This window comes from Chiloscyllium punctatum, chromosome 15 (assembly GCF_047496795.1).
Source record: "Chiloscyllium punctatum isolate Juve2018m chromosome 15, sChiPun1.3, whole genome shotgun sequence".
NCBI classification, from domain to species: Eukaryota; Metazoa; Chordata; class Chondrichthyes; order Orectolobiformes; family Hemiscylliidae; genus Chiloscyllium; species Chiloscyllium punctatum.
In genome coordinates this window covers 37658234-37672473 of record NC_092753.1, presented here as the reverse complement: position 1 = coordinate 37672473, position 14240 = coordinate 37658234, and the positions used below count along the sequence as shown (strand labels likewise).

General features: G+C 40.3%; 1 protein-coding gene across 16 annotated transcripts in view; it reads right to left on the bottom strand.

The window, feature by feature from the left end:
* The window catches only part of dmd (dystrophin), a 1983813-nt gene that overhangs the window by 1070830 nt on the left and 898743 nt on the right, over positions 1-14240 (bottom strand). For all 16 annotated transcript variants that reach the window (XM_072585000.1, XM_072584994.1, XM_072584999.1 and 13 more), the window contains 2 exons: positions 12727-12939; positions 2882-2995 (listed from right to left, as the gene is read on the bottom strand). In XM_072585000.1, the coding sequence (XP_072441101.1) occupies positions 2882-2995; positions 12727-12939 (327 nt within the window). The remainder of the gene's footprint in view (positions 1-2881; positions 2996-12726; positions 12940-14240) is intronic.

Below are 14240 nucleotides of genomic sequence, written 5' to 3'. Positions count from 1 at the left end.
CTAAAAATGGTGTTGAAGATTGTACAATCATCAGCAAACATTCTCACTCTGACTTTATGATGGAGGAAATATCACAAATGAAGCAGTGGAAGATGGTTGGGCCTTGGGCACAATACAAAGGAACACCTGCCGAGCTATCCTCGGGCAAAAAAATGGCTAATGCCAGCAACCACAACAATCTGTCTTTGTGTTTGGCATAATTCCCACCAGTCAAGCATTTTCTGTTTTCCACTCATCCAGCTTTATTTGACTTCTTGATATCATATGGAGATGAAAGCTTCCTTAATATCAAGGGCAATCAATTATACCTCACCATCAGATTTCTGCTTTGTCCACATTTCATCCATGGCTTTAGGAGGTCAGAAGTTGAGTGGGCTGGCAGAACCCAAACTGAACATCAGTTCAGAGGGAAGTGCTGAGCAAACATCATTTGATCGTACTGTTGATGACATTCCTCATTTTGCTGATGATCAAGAGTAGTTAGTTTTGAGTTAGTAAATCACTGGGTTTGATTTGTCCTAGTTATTAAAGATGGGTTATACCTGGGAAAAATCTCACATTGCTGGATAGATGTTGGTATTACGACTAGACTAAAAAAGCTTGGCTAGAGGTACGTCACATTTTGAAATACAAATCTTCAGTATTATTGTTGGAATGTGGTCCAGGCCCAGGGCCTTTGCCATATTGAGTCTATCTGGTGTTACTTCATTTCACATGCTGCAAATCAAACGGGATGAAGACTGGCATCTTTGATGGTGGGAGAAGACAGAGTTGGATCATCCTATTGATATTTCTGGATGAAAATGGCTGCAAATGCCTTCGGCTTGGTTTTTTTTTGCACCAATGTGATGGGTTTCCTCTCATTGAGGATGGAGATATTTGTATAGCCACCTCTTCCTTGTTGATGTTTATCTGTCCAACAACATTCATGACTACATGCTGTAGGACTGCAAAACTTTAACGTTATCCATTGGTTCTAAGATGTCTTAAATTAACACTGTTTGTGTTCGTGAAGCAAATAATACCGTGAATCCTCATTAAGTCGACACCCCATTTTTAACCATAGCTGGTTGTCCTGGAGTGTATGCCTTTCTCTGTTCTTTACTTAACCAGGACCATACCCCCATAATGAACGCAAAATGTTGATTTGTCAGACCATTTCAAAACATCGTTAGCACAATGGTAATGTCATACAACATGATGGAGAACATCCTCAATGTGATGATAGAACTTTGTTCTCAGGAGGTTTATACACTAGTCACTCCTACTGCCATAGTCAGATGTATATGGATAGATGGATTAAAGAATGAGATGGTACACATTTATTCTCCTTGCTGGTTCTCTCGCTATCTGCTACTGGCCAAGTGCAGCAGCTTTATCCTTCAGCACTTGGTCAGCTCTGTCACTCATGATGTTATAGACCAAAGTGTCCCACCCAGTGTTCTTCTGTGCTATGGCCACTCCCAGTACGCCCTCCAACTGAGGCTTGACATAAAGGACAGTAGATTCAGTAGCTGAGGAGGGGCAGGAGCTGTGATTGCTGTTTATCAACAGGAGATTTCCTTGTCCATGTCTGAATTGATGTCACAAGACTTCATGACGTTCAGCATTAATGTTGAGAGCACCCAGAGCAAACCCTTTTTTGACTCTGAACCCCAGAACTGCCATTTTGGAGTCTGTCAAGCTAGTGGAACATTATATACTGAGGGATGGTGATGGTGGTACTTGAGACATTAGTGGGTTTGACTAGCCTGTAGACAGCTGTGAGAATCTTAGTATAAGCCTTCTGATGTTAGTATGGAGAAAATTGCAGGATTGATAGGGCAGAGGTTGCCATGGTTATTTCCACTGTCTAAATTGATGTCAGATGGTCAACCTGGTTTCATTTCCATTCATAGCAGTTTGATGAAACTGAGTGAATTGTACGTGAGAGGTTATAGGGTATGAACTCACATGTAGGTCAAACCAGGTAAGCTTAATTTATTTATTAATCAATGGTAATGGTAGAATACCATGGTGGGGTCTGAACCCATGTTACCAGAATATTAGCCTCTGAAGTACTAGTCCAGTAACATTACCACACCATCCACATCAGCCTCTACGTCTTCATGTTTTGCCAACTATAACAGATTTGCCTCCTGAAACAATATTGATGTCAGCTATAACTGGCATGCAATACAAAGAGTCAGATGAGAGCTGACTAAATATAGAAAAATCGGATTAGGCAGGGAGATAATTTTTCAGTTGCTGCTGATGTGATGGACGAACTAGCCCCTTTCAAGAATATAAAACGTAAGAAAATAGCCAAATCTGACTGTTCTAGGGATCTTGAAATTGTTCAGGATATTCTTGCACAAATTACAGAGTCATATTTCTTGGAATCAACTTTGGACTGATATTTCCCACCTGTGATGCTGGAGAGTCAGAGCTGAAAAGCATGGCGCCGGAAAAGCACAGCGTCCGAGAAGCAGGACAGTCGATGTTTCGGACATAAGCCCTTCATCAAGAATTGTGGGGGGGAGAGATAGGAAGGGAGCTGGGAGATAAATAAGAAGGTGAGGTTGGTGATGGGGGAAAAGGTAGTTGGGAAGGTGATAGGTGGATGCAGGTATGGGTTGATGCTGATAGGTTGGTGGGGAGGATAGTTTCCCACCTGTACCTATTATTTTAACATATACAAAATTTTCAGCAAAAGTTTCTTATTAGAGTGAAGAATGCAAATTTATTAAGTTGTCTTAATGTAACTTTCAGTAACTTTCCTTCCAATAAATATGACACCAGATCTGTGTTTGTAATTCCTGTTCAAATATGGAGCTCTCATTCCAGAGGCTGTCATACCTTCTACTAAGAGTAAAATTAGTCTTTCAAATAATTTACTTACGGTACATTGCTCTAACTGTTTCTCAAGTGCCTCTGAATCACCAAGGGCAGGCCATTCTTCATTTAGGAAAACTTCCACTTCTGTCATCCATTTCTTTAAAGTTTTTGTGTCATTCTGTACAACACAAAACAATATTAAGTTGCATACTTGAATGGACCTATTACCATTATAATAAAATTCTTCAAAACCTCTCAAACACTTTCAAACTTTTCCAACTCATTCAATATTAGTGATACTTTTCATAGCTTGGGCCTACATTGCTCAACTGAAGGAGTTGCACTGCTTGCACAGTTTTGGGGAACACGTTAAAGTAAATGAAACTTAACAAATTTAGTTTTCTTGGCAGAAGAAAGTCATACAAGTTTTACAGCAAAAATCAATGTTTTTCAAAATTCATTCACAGGTTGGTCACTGACACAGCCAACATTTATTGTTCATCTCTAATGAAACTGGTGATGATCCACCTTCTCGAACTATTGCAATCTCTGCAATAAGGCTACACCGTCAGTGCTGTTAGGTAGGACACTCCAAGACTTTGACACAGCAACAATGATGTAACAGCAAAATGGTTCCAATAGATGGTGTGTTACTTGAAGGAGATTTTCAGACATTGTTATCATGAACCTGAGTTTCTGATTCTTCCATACAAAAGAGGTCAGAGATTTGAAAAATACACTTGATCTGTAGTTGTAACCATAGCACTGATATGACACATCCCATTAAGCTTCTGTTCAGAAGTAACCCTCAGGATGTTGAGGAATATAGTGATGGTAATGCTAATTAATGTTGAGGAGTAGTTGTTTGAGTCTCCCTCATTAGAGGTAGTCTTTAGCTGGCACATACTTCGTGCAATGTCTCATGTCACTACCAGCCCAATACTGAATGTGTTCAAGCCTTGTTGCATAAAGGTATGAATTGTTTTCGTATCTGAACAGTTGTGAACAGTGTTGTGTTTTGTCTCACAGTCAGTATATCTTTTAAGGGACATACTCAGATCAATACATCACAGCATGTGACCTGAGGGTACAAAGATCACATATGTCATTTTACCTCTGAATATCTGAAGCATGCCCTTCTGTTGCAACATATGTATGTAATGCTCGCCCAAGTATCTAATCTTAATTGCAGTCACCTATGTGTCTGTATATTTTTACATAGTAACGACCTGTACTAAATGTCTCTCACATTCTCAAAATCATAACATCCAAATGGGAGGTAACATGAGCATTGCCACATCAGGTATAATGCCATGTCAGAGGCAAACTTGAGTCAAACATAATGGATTAATCAACCAAGTCCCAACTTTTGTCCTTCTATTGGAGGATAGGTCATTGACAAAACAACTGAAAATGGTTGGGCTGAAGACACTGCCCTGATGAACACGGAGGCGGAGATGTTAGGCCAGCAGTAAACGTACCTATTTCTCTCTTCTCCCAGATTTCAGAAGTCCTTATGGCAGTTAATCAAAATGATCCATAAGAGAGAACCGGTGGCTGCATGCTTTCCTTTCACCTTCCTATCACCTCAGCAAAGAGAACATAAGTAGAAATGCACAAAGCATGGCCAATAAGCTGCATATACCCATCTGAAATATAAAGCTGTGGCGAGAACAGAAAGCCAGGCCACTAAAAGGCCGGAATGAGCGAATATCCCTCACGATATTGAAGGTGTTCAACTGAGGTAGGCAAGGGAAACAAAGAAGGGCTGGGAGCATTGATTAAGGAGGATATTAGAGCAAGACAGATAATATTCTGGAGGAATAACAAAAACATCGCTCAGTAGGTTAGAGTTAAGAAATATTTGAGGTACCTTACACTACTGAATGTATTCTATAGTTTACCAAATAATGGGAAAGATGCAAAGGGACACATTGACAATGAAGTTACAAACCCTATTAATGGAAAACTTTGATGATCACAGAAAAGCCTGGAATTGTATTATTGGAATGGGCAGACAGTGGGAAAAGTTTTTTTTAAGCGCATTCCAGCAAATTTCAGTGATCAGAACGTTTCCAGCCTGAAGAGAAAAGAAGCATTGCTAAAGTTGGTGCTTAGAAATGAAATACATCAAGTGAATCATTACTTTCTCCAAATCTATTTGCCCCTTACTACGTCAGTGCTTTCAACACACTCACTGCAATCACCTCACCACATCTCCTGCTCTTGTATCATCAATAACTGCTCATCCACCTACTTTCGAACTCAATCTCTCCCTTTGTCTCATCACAGGAAAAATTGGCCAAACTGATATTCTCCAGAATCCCGATTTACCTACTTGTAATTCCTGGGCAGGTTGTGCTTGACCCGCAGGAATAGCTGTGGCCCAATCATTGGATGGTATGGACACAGATCCTGAGAAATCAGTTGGACATGGGAAAGTGATGACGTTGGAGGAACAATACCGGCTTGTAATCTTTGAATATGATCTTGAATTCCACCATAGCAGTTGGTGGAATATTGATTCAATTTGTTTTAGTTTGGAAAACCAATCTAACGGTCGCCACGTAGCCACTGTTGATTTTGTTAAAAATAGTCTAGTTCACTAATATCCTATAAGGAAGGAAACCTGCTGGTCCTTGCCTACACTAGATCTGGCCTACACTAGATTCCTGACCAACAGCAAAGTGGCTGATCCCTAACTGGTCTCTGGTGAATTAGGCATGAGTAAGTGATGCACATGTCTCTTGAAATAACTGCCTGTGGCTAACCTCCTGGACTGGCATCGGCTGAGCCCCATTCACTGACTGTGGCAATAACCCTTGACACTCATTTCATGGTCAGTCTGCTAATAACAGGTCCCTCAGACTTTCACACGATGCATGTGTTTCATACAAAAGACATTGTCTTTGTCAGAAGTACAGAAACTTGGAGAGGGAGCCTCCTTCACAGTTTACGATGATCATAGACAATCCTCTGTCTTGATTCTTGTTTTCTCTCCATAGCCCTCAATGCCTTTGAAATCGAAAAAGAAATTCTCTCTCTTTCTCAAATGTATTCAATGGCTTAGTTTCCACAGCTTTTTGTGGTTGAGAATTCCAAAGGTTCACTCCCTTTTGAGTGCAGATATACTTCTTCAGCTCAATCCGACATGGTCATCCTTAGACTGTGTTCCCTGGTTCTGGTGCATGCAGTAGGACTGAGGTAGACAAAACCTGGTATTAGAGAGCAGCACCTTAATTGTTCAGTGCTCCATGCCAGACCAAGCTGCCTGCCTCTCTCTTTGCTCAAAACAATGCAAGCCACAGAGGCTGACAGTCTGCAACTCTGCATTAAAGAGCCTGTGCATGAAGAGAGCAATGTGGAGTTGTCAGTCCTCAAACCAGTGCTGAAGTCAGTGAGGGTGCACGAGGAAAACAGTGTGATGTGTGCAGAAACAAACAAAACAGGAATTGCTGGAGAAACTCAGCCCTTGCGGCAGCATCTATAAAGAGGAGACATTGTTGACATTGTAAGATCAGTGATCCTTCTTCAGTGTACAGAGCTTGCCACAAAAATGAATGAGCAGAGAGCAAACTATGAGCCATAATATTTGGAGATGCATGTGGTTCCCAGCATGTAATGTGACCTGCCCTAAGCATGCAAGTTGTAGGAGTCGCTGAGTTTCAAGGTGTTGAAGGGCTGAAGTGGTGTGAAAGTCGGCCTTAGCACAAACATGAGAATGTGAAGAGGCTGGTGGCTTTGTGACATGGATTTGCATGCACAAAGGGTCAAGGAGGATGGTGGCCATGGAGCATGCAGGGACACACTGGTGCACCGAAGCAGTCGGATGATAGCTAGGACAATCGCATGTGAGCTGCAGCCACCTGATATCTGATTTAATTCAGGGGTTTGTACCATCTGGAATTTTGGCAAAGGGTACAACAATCAGAAGTGATAAACAAATAAGATGAATTGTAAATGCATGTAAATGAGGTGGTCACTGACCAATGATGGAAATCTAAAGTTAGCATTAAGGCTTGAGGGAGTAATTGGAAAAATCTTTCTTGATATTGAGTTTCTGATGTTTATAAAACTCTCTTTTTTCCCCTCAAATTTCTTGTCATTGCTCATGCCATACCAGGGAGAGAAATACTGGCCAACTAACTTGAGACATTAATAGTGTCAGAAAGGCAGTTGGCAAGTCACGAGGAAGATATCAAATGCATCTGAGATTTTTGAAGGAAGCAAATGTGGAAATTGAGAGATACTGGCCATAATCTTCCAAAAGGACTCAGGAATTGCAAAAGCTAAACCCTTGTCCAAAAACTTTACAAGGATAAAACCAGCAACTACAGAATAATCAGTTTAATCTCAGTGGTGGGAAAGATTTAGAAGTGATAATCAGGACAAGATTAAATCATCTGGACAAGTGTGGACAAATTAAGGAAAATTCAAGCAGATTTGTCAGATTAGATTAGATTACTTACAGTAATCTTCAGCCCAACAAGTCCACACCGACCCTCTGAAGAGCAACCCACCCAGATCCATTCCCCTACATTTACCCTTTCACCTAACATTATATGGGCAATTTAGCATGGCCAATTCACTTAACTTGCACATTTTTGGACTGTGGGAGGAAACCGGAGCACCTGGAGGAAACCCACACAGACACGGGGAGAATGTGCAAACTCCACACAGACAGTTGCCTGAGGAGGGAATTGAACCCAGATATCTGGCACTGTGAGGCAGCAGTGCTAACCACTGTGCTGCCCACAATCTTTTTTCCAAGATGTAATGAAGAGTAGATTTGGTGCACATCTGAGAAACTTCCACACAACAGATTAAACAGCAAAATTCAAGCCTGTGAAGTAAAAGGTGCAACGGCAGCACAAAGTCTGTTGACTGACAGAAAACAAAAAAAAGACAGCAGGTGTTATTCAAATTATTTGAAGTTCCCAGAGATTGGCACCATAAGTTCTGTTTTTCCTTACGATATATTAATAACCTAAACTTGGATGTGACAGATTCATGTCAAAATTTATAAGTGACAGAATTTGTGAGCATTATGAACTGTAAAGAGAACAGTGGTAGACTTTAAAAAAAACAGTCCGTTTGAAGGAATGGGCAGATGAAATGTTAAGCAGGGAAATGTGAAGTGACTCGTTTTTAGACATTTCTAAACAGAGCACAGGAGGAAAGACACCTGGGGCTATATGATGTACACGTTGTTTAAGGTGAAAGGGTAGTCTCGAAGCGGAGAAAAATGGCATACAGGATGCGCTTCGTGTACTAAAGCCAAAAGGCTTAGATTACTAAAGTAAACAATTTATGATGAAGCATTATAAAACACTGGCTCAGCCACACCCATTTGTTCTGTGCTTTTCTGGGGCTATACTATAGGATATGAAGGGTTTAGAGGGAGTGTGGAAATGGCTTATAAGCATTACTCCAGAGGACAAACACTTTAATTGTTGATAGGTCAAAAAACCTGGACTTAGAAAGGAAACAGTTGAGAGGAGTTAATAGACACAGGGAAAAGGTAGTGCAATTGTTACATCACTGGATTAGTAACTCAGATGCTCAGACTAATGCTCTGGGGATGGAAGTGTAATCTCACTATGTTAGTAGTTAAAATGTGCACAATATGGGCTCTAGCAAGTGTCAGCAGTGGTGACTGAGAAGCCATCATTGATTGTATTACAAGGCTATCTAGTCTACTAATGACTGTTAGGATGCAAAATGGGCAACCCTTACTTGGGCCTGGTCTACAAGCAATTCCAGATCCAATGTGGATGACTCTCAAGTGCCTTCTGCAATGGTGTAGCAAACCACATACTTCAAGGACAATAAGGGATGGAAAAAACATGCTGATACTGCCAGCAATGTGCACATCCCATGAAAGAATTATATAAAAAAAATGTGTTCTATGTCCTTGGTGGAATGCATTCCATCTCATGCTACATGCTTACCATTTACCTATCAGAAGCAGATCTTGGCTATCCTTTTCTATTCACAGTCAATCTATCCTCATTTTCTCTCTGACAGTCTTCTTGGCCTTTTCACCTCCCCTCTCAATTTATTGCATTCAACCTTGTTGCCACTTGAAGAGTTCACCTTACGTAGATCATAAAATTTCTTCTGTAAAACTTTCAATCCCCACATGTAATTGAGGGGATGTTCATAACCTGGACTAAGAAACAGCTCTACGTTTAAGAAAATCTACATGACCATTGTACATTTTCCTTTCAGTATTCATTTTTATTTAACCCGGAGTTGATCCCTTAAATATTCCCACTTTTAATTAGATGTTGGACTTTATATTACTCCTCGCACTTTTGCATTAAAATGCAAAATCATATGACATAAAGAACACTGATCCAAACATTTTCTCACATTTAGCTGCCTTCATTGTTGAAACCATTCCATGATTTAATGTAATGTGGGTTTTCCGCAAGCTTAAATGAAGGCACCACTTTTCTGTGCAATTCAAAGGCCTTTAGGTGAACTGACTCAATGAGTTGTTGCTGGAAACTAATCCACAACACAGAATCACAGATAATTCAGCACTAAATAGCAATACATTGCAAAGACTTCCAAGCTGGGAAGACTGAAGGTCATACATATCATGTAATTTGATTGAAGACATAATACTGTGGTAGAGCTTCACCCTGCATTAATCTCTGGTGTTCTCAAGCTGTTCATCTGATCTACAGAAAATCAATCACCTCTCCCATCACCTCCTAAAAATAAATACTTTAAATGATACATTATGAAGGACTGCAGTGACGTAGCACACCAATTGTGAGATCAAACTGTCACAGCATGCTTGAATGTGGCATGTTTCACCACACAAGTTCCTTATCTCAATTGTGCTGTCAAAGATGCATTTGGGTATAGAATAGAGATGGGAAATACAAAATGAGAAGCTACATGGGGCCTTTATCATGAATTCTGGAAGTTAATTAACTTCCTATTTTCTCAGCTTAGGAAAGCATACCACATGGTAAAGTATGCCTTAAAGGAGCAAAATCAACAGGGGATATTAAATAGGCCATCATGAGGACAATAAATTATTTTAGATCGAAACAAAGCACTGGAAAAATACAGCAGGTCTGATGGCATTCGTGCAGAGAGAAAGAGATTCACCTTTTGAGTCCGATAAAGACTATTCTTCAGAACTGAATACATTAAAAATCGGTATTATTTTTAACTGATTAATATGTTTATATTATTTTAAAATGTGTTTTTTTTTATTTTGAAAGACAATTAATGAAATTTAATGGTGTGATATCCAATTGTAGTCATGGATAGACATTTCCACCAATTACCTATTTAGGGCATATTTGGTAAGGATATCCCAAAAGTGTCTTTTTCAAATGCTCTTCAGCACCAGTTAATTTCACTGGGGCCAAAAGTAGACATAGATGTTTTTACTTATGATGGGTCACCTGTCAAAAAATCAGAATGCTGTTGCTGTGCATTTTTTACACTGACAGGGGATATTTTCTTCTGTGCGTTCACACAACACTCCAGCTAGAAGCAAGAGCATCTGAAGACAGTGCATTCTCTAAACTTAAAAATCACACAACACCAAGTTATAGTCCAACAGGTTTAAATGAAAGCACACTAGCTTTCGGAGCACTGCACCTTCATCAGGTGGTTGTGGAGTACCCAATTGTAAGACACAGAATTTATAGCAGAAGTTTACAGTGTGATGTAACTGAAATTATACATTGAAAAATACCTTGATTGTTTGTTAAGTCTCTCGTCTGTTAGAATGACCATGTTAGTTTCACTTCTTTCATATGTAAATCACAAAACCTTTTTTAAAAGTTACATTATCAGGTTAACTTTAACAATTGAAGTCAGCCCAGATAATGTGTTGAATGTGTTAGCCTCCTGTTTGCTGCTGTCTGTGCCACAATGTTTAGACTGATTCTAATCTAAAAAATGAATTAACAGAATATTACATGGATTTGTTCAGCTTTTGGGCAAAGTACAATGTAACTCTGCAAGTACAAATTCACCCCACAAACGCATATGTGTATGTGGGTTTATGTGTGCGTGTGTGGGGGGGGGGGGCATTCTGAGAGTCTGTGAGAGAGAGTGTCTACATGTGTGAGAGTATAAAGGGGTCTAAGTCTGTGAGAGGGTGCATGTGTGAGTGTGTGTGGCTGTAGAAGTGTGTGTGAGCGTCTGTGTATAGGAGTGCATGTGTGTGTGCACGTGTGTGTAGTGTGCCATGAACCCAAGGTACCGAACTTAGCTATCAGCCTCTGCTCAGCCACCTTTTCCTGCTGCCTGTCCTGAAGTCCGCTTTGCAGGATGGTCACCCGAAGGTCCGAGGTCAAATGTCCTGGACTGCTGAAGTGTTCTTCAATTAGGGGAGAATACTCCTGTCTGTTGATTGTTGTGGGGTGTCCATTCATCTGTTGCCGTAGCCTCTGCTCGGCTTCCCCAATGTACCATGCCTCAGGGCATCCTTGCCTGCAGAGTATGTGATAGACAACGTTGGCTGAGTCGCACGAGTACCTGCCACGTACATGGTGGGAGGTGTCCCCACATGTAATGGTAGTATCCCTGTCCACACTCTGACATGTCTTGCAGTGCCTACCGTTACAGGGTTGTATGGAGTTGTTCTAAAAGCCGGGCAGTTTGCTACGAACAATGATCTGTTTGAGGTTTGACGGCTGTTTAAAGGCGAGCAGTGGAGGTGTGGAGTAGGTCTTGGCGAGATGCTCATCCTCATTGATAATGTGTTGCAGGTCGTGAAGAACATGGCGTAGTTTTTCGGCTCCAGGGAACGACTGAACGACGAAGGGTACCCTGTCGGTTGCAGCAGGTGTCTGTCTCCTGATTACGGTTCCATGCTGTGGCACACTGGAACTGGCGGTCGATGGGTTGAGCATCGTACTCTGCTCTTATGAAGGCATCCTTGAGTACTTCCAGGTGCCCGTCAATTCTGGATTCCACAACCATCTGATGAAGGAGCAGCACTCCGAAAACTAGTGCTTCCAATTAAACTTGTTGGACTATAATCTGGCATTGTGTGATTTTTATCTTTGTACACCCCAGTCCAACACCAGCATCTCCAAATCATTCTCTAAACTTGGTGGTGCTAAAGCTGAATAACCACAGAGTTGGGCAGCATTAATGCTAGGTGATCTTTGAAAGTGACAACATTAACACTGACTGATCTCTGAGCTTAGGGATATTAACAATGGAGCAATCTCTGAACTTGGCTGTGTTAGTCCTGGACAAGATCTCATCTCTGAATTCAGCACTGTCCATGTTGGGTAATTTCTAAACTCAGCCATGTCAGTGCTAGGTGATCCCAAAATCCAGTAAGTTTAATTCTGGGTAATTTCTGACTTTGGTATGTACTATGCCTTGGACTCTGGACAGGAACTGAAACAAATTATAAATAGCAATGGACATGAATAAACCTACAACACACTGCATAGATTCCAGATATTTCTGTTGTCCGTCCACATTCTATCATACCAATAATGAAGTACATTTCTTCAATGTGGATTGGCTGTAGCATGATTGAAGAATTTAGACTGGTATTTGTAGAATGCGAATCTTCCTTAACTGTATTGGCTATAATGCGATTCTGGCCTCATTAGTTTAAATAGTGTGGCTATTGTGTGATTTTCTTATAACACATGATGTCATGAGAAGGGAACTATTGTGTTATATCAGAACCAAGTATATGATTGTCCCAGTGCGACATGAACCTTGTTATGAGGTTTGAATCAACATGCAGCTTGCCATAAACACAACAAATGCTAGAGATCAAAGTGGGTCAGACAGCATCCATGATGACAGAGCAAACTAATGTTGTGAGTCTAGATGACTCTTCAGGTGCAGCTTATCATGCTGGATTCTGGATCCATTGCAACAAACTCCAACATTTTTACCAACCTGAAACTGCTGAACCTTTGTCATGAGTTCCTCAAGTTTCTGGCTTTGCTCCATCAAATGAATGCTCAATTTCTTCCAATGGCCAATAATTCCCTCAAGCTCTGATCGATATTTCTGACTAACTTCTGCAGGAGCCTTTTTGGACACCTCTTCCACAGCTGTAGTCAAATAATTCAGGCCACTCTGCTGCTCCTGGAAAGAGCCTTGTAAAACCTCAAAAAAAAATTGTAGTTTTTTTTAAGAAAACCTTCAAAAAACATTGTGAGAATCAAAAGTTAAACAAAGTTTCAATTTGAGAAACAAAACAATATTTTCTGCCTTCTTCAGCACAACAGGAAATATGATTCCACCTTCTGTTACTATGAAATAGTGATGGGGTTGCCCCTAATTGGGGAATTAATTGGTTTGATTGGCTGCCAGTGGGTGGTTCCCCTCCCAATATCTTCCGCTGACTTTAAACAATCCATCTCACCTCGACGTCCATATTCATGGGTCTAGTAAAACACAGCCCATAATAAACACTGATGTTTTCAACTTTTTCCTGCTTTAGCTTAATAAAATCTGTGTTCCTGAAGTTCAATTGATCAATATATATACCATAGTGGAATTCTGATTATGTCCAAACAGTTAAAGTTCACTGACTGAAATGATTAATTGCCCAATTAGCAATTGCTAAACCCATCTTGATCATCCATTGAATTCATGTGACCCCAGCTTAGGGAAATCATGCAGTCAAATCGCCTGATGGGATAAACAGCCACTGATGTTGCTGCGGCTTCAGGCCACTCATAAAATACACCTTAAGTTATATGTGTAACATTGGCAAGATTCCTCAACTCATTAAAACTAATAGTGAAGCCGTGAAGCATGCAATTGCTTTCTCCCATCCATTCCATTATGATTCAGAAGTATCCTAACTTGCTACCTCCCCAGAAAATGTGAACTATTAACAATGCAAATACAAACAAATTATTAAGTTTTTAAATGGGCAGATCAGGGTGGAAAGTATTGTGCAATCATCTTGCTGTCATTATTCAGCTCTCACAACTGCATGTCAGTTAAAATTCCATTAACTTCTGAATCCCAGTGAGACTCAACGCTTGGTACTTAAACTGACTCCTGACAAATTATTAAAATATATGGCAGAACATATGTACAATTTTTAACTTTAATTCTTCCTTTGAGATTTTCAATTACCCAACACAAACCGCTGGAGAGAAATGGAAGCTATTTCTCTTGCACACAAGTACATGTGTAAAGAAAGATAGTACATTTATGTACTATCTTGCAAAACTAAAATCATCAGTATTTTAATGCAGGTAATTCTGGGCTCATTTGTGCACAGGAAGATCCCACAGACAGCAACATCATTATGACCAAGTATTCGATACATTACTGTCATGAGGAATCAATATTGGCCAGGCATCACCAGAAATTAATGCCCTAATCCTCTTCCAAGTAATTTTTTGGAACCTTTTCTATCAATGTAAGAGACCAAGCAATTAATGCCTCAT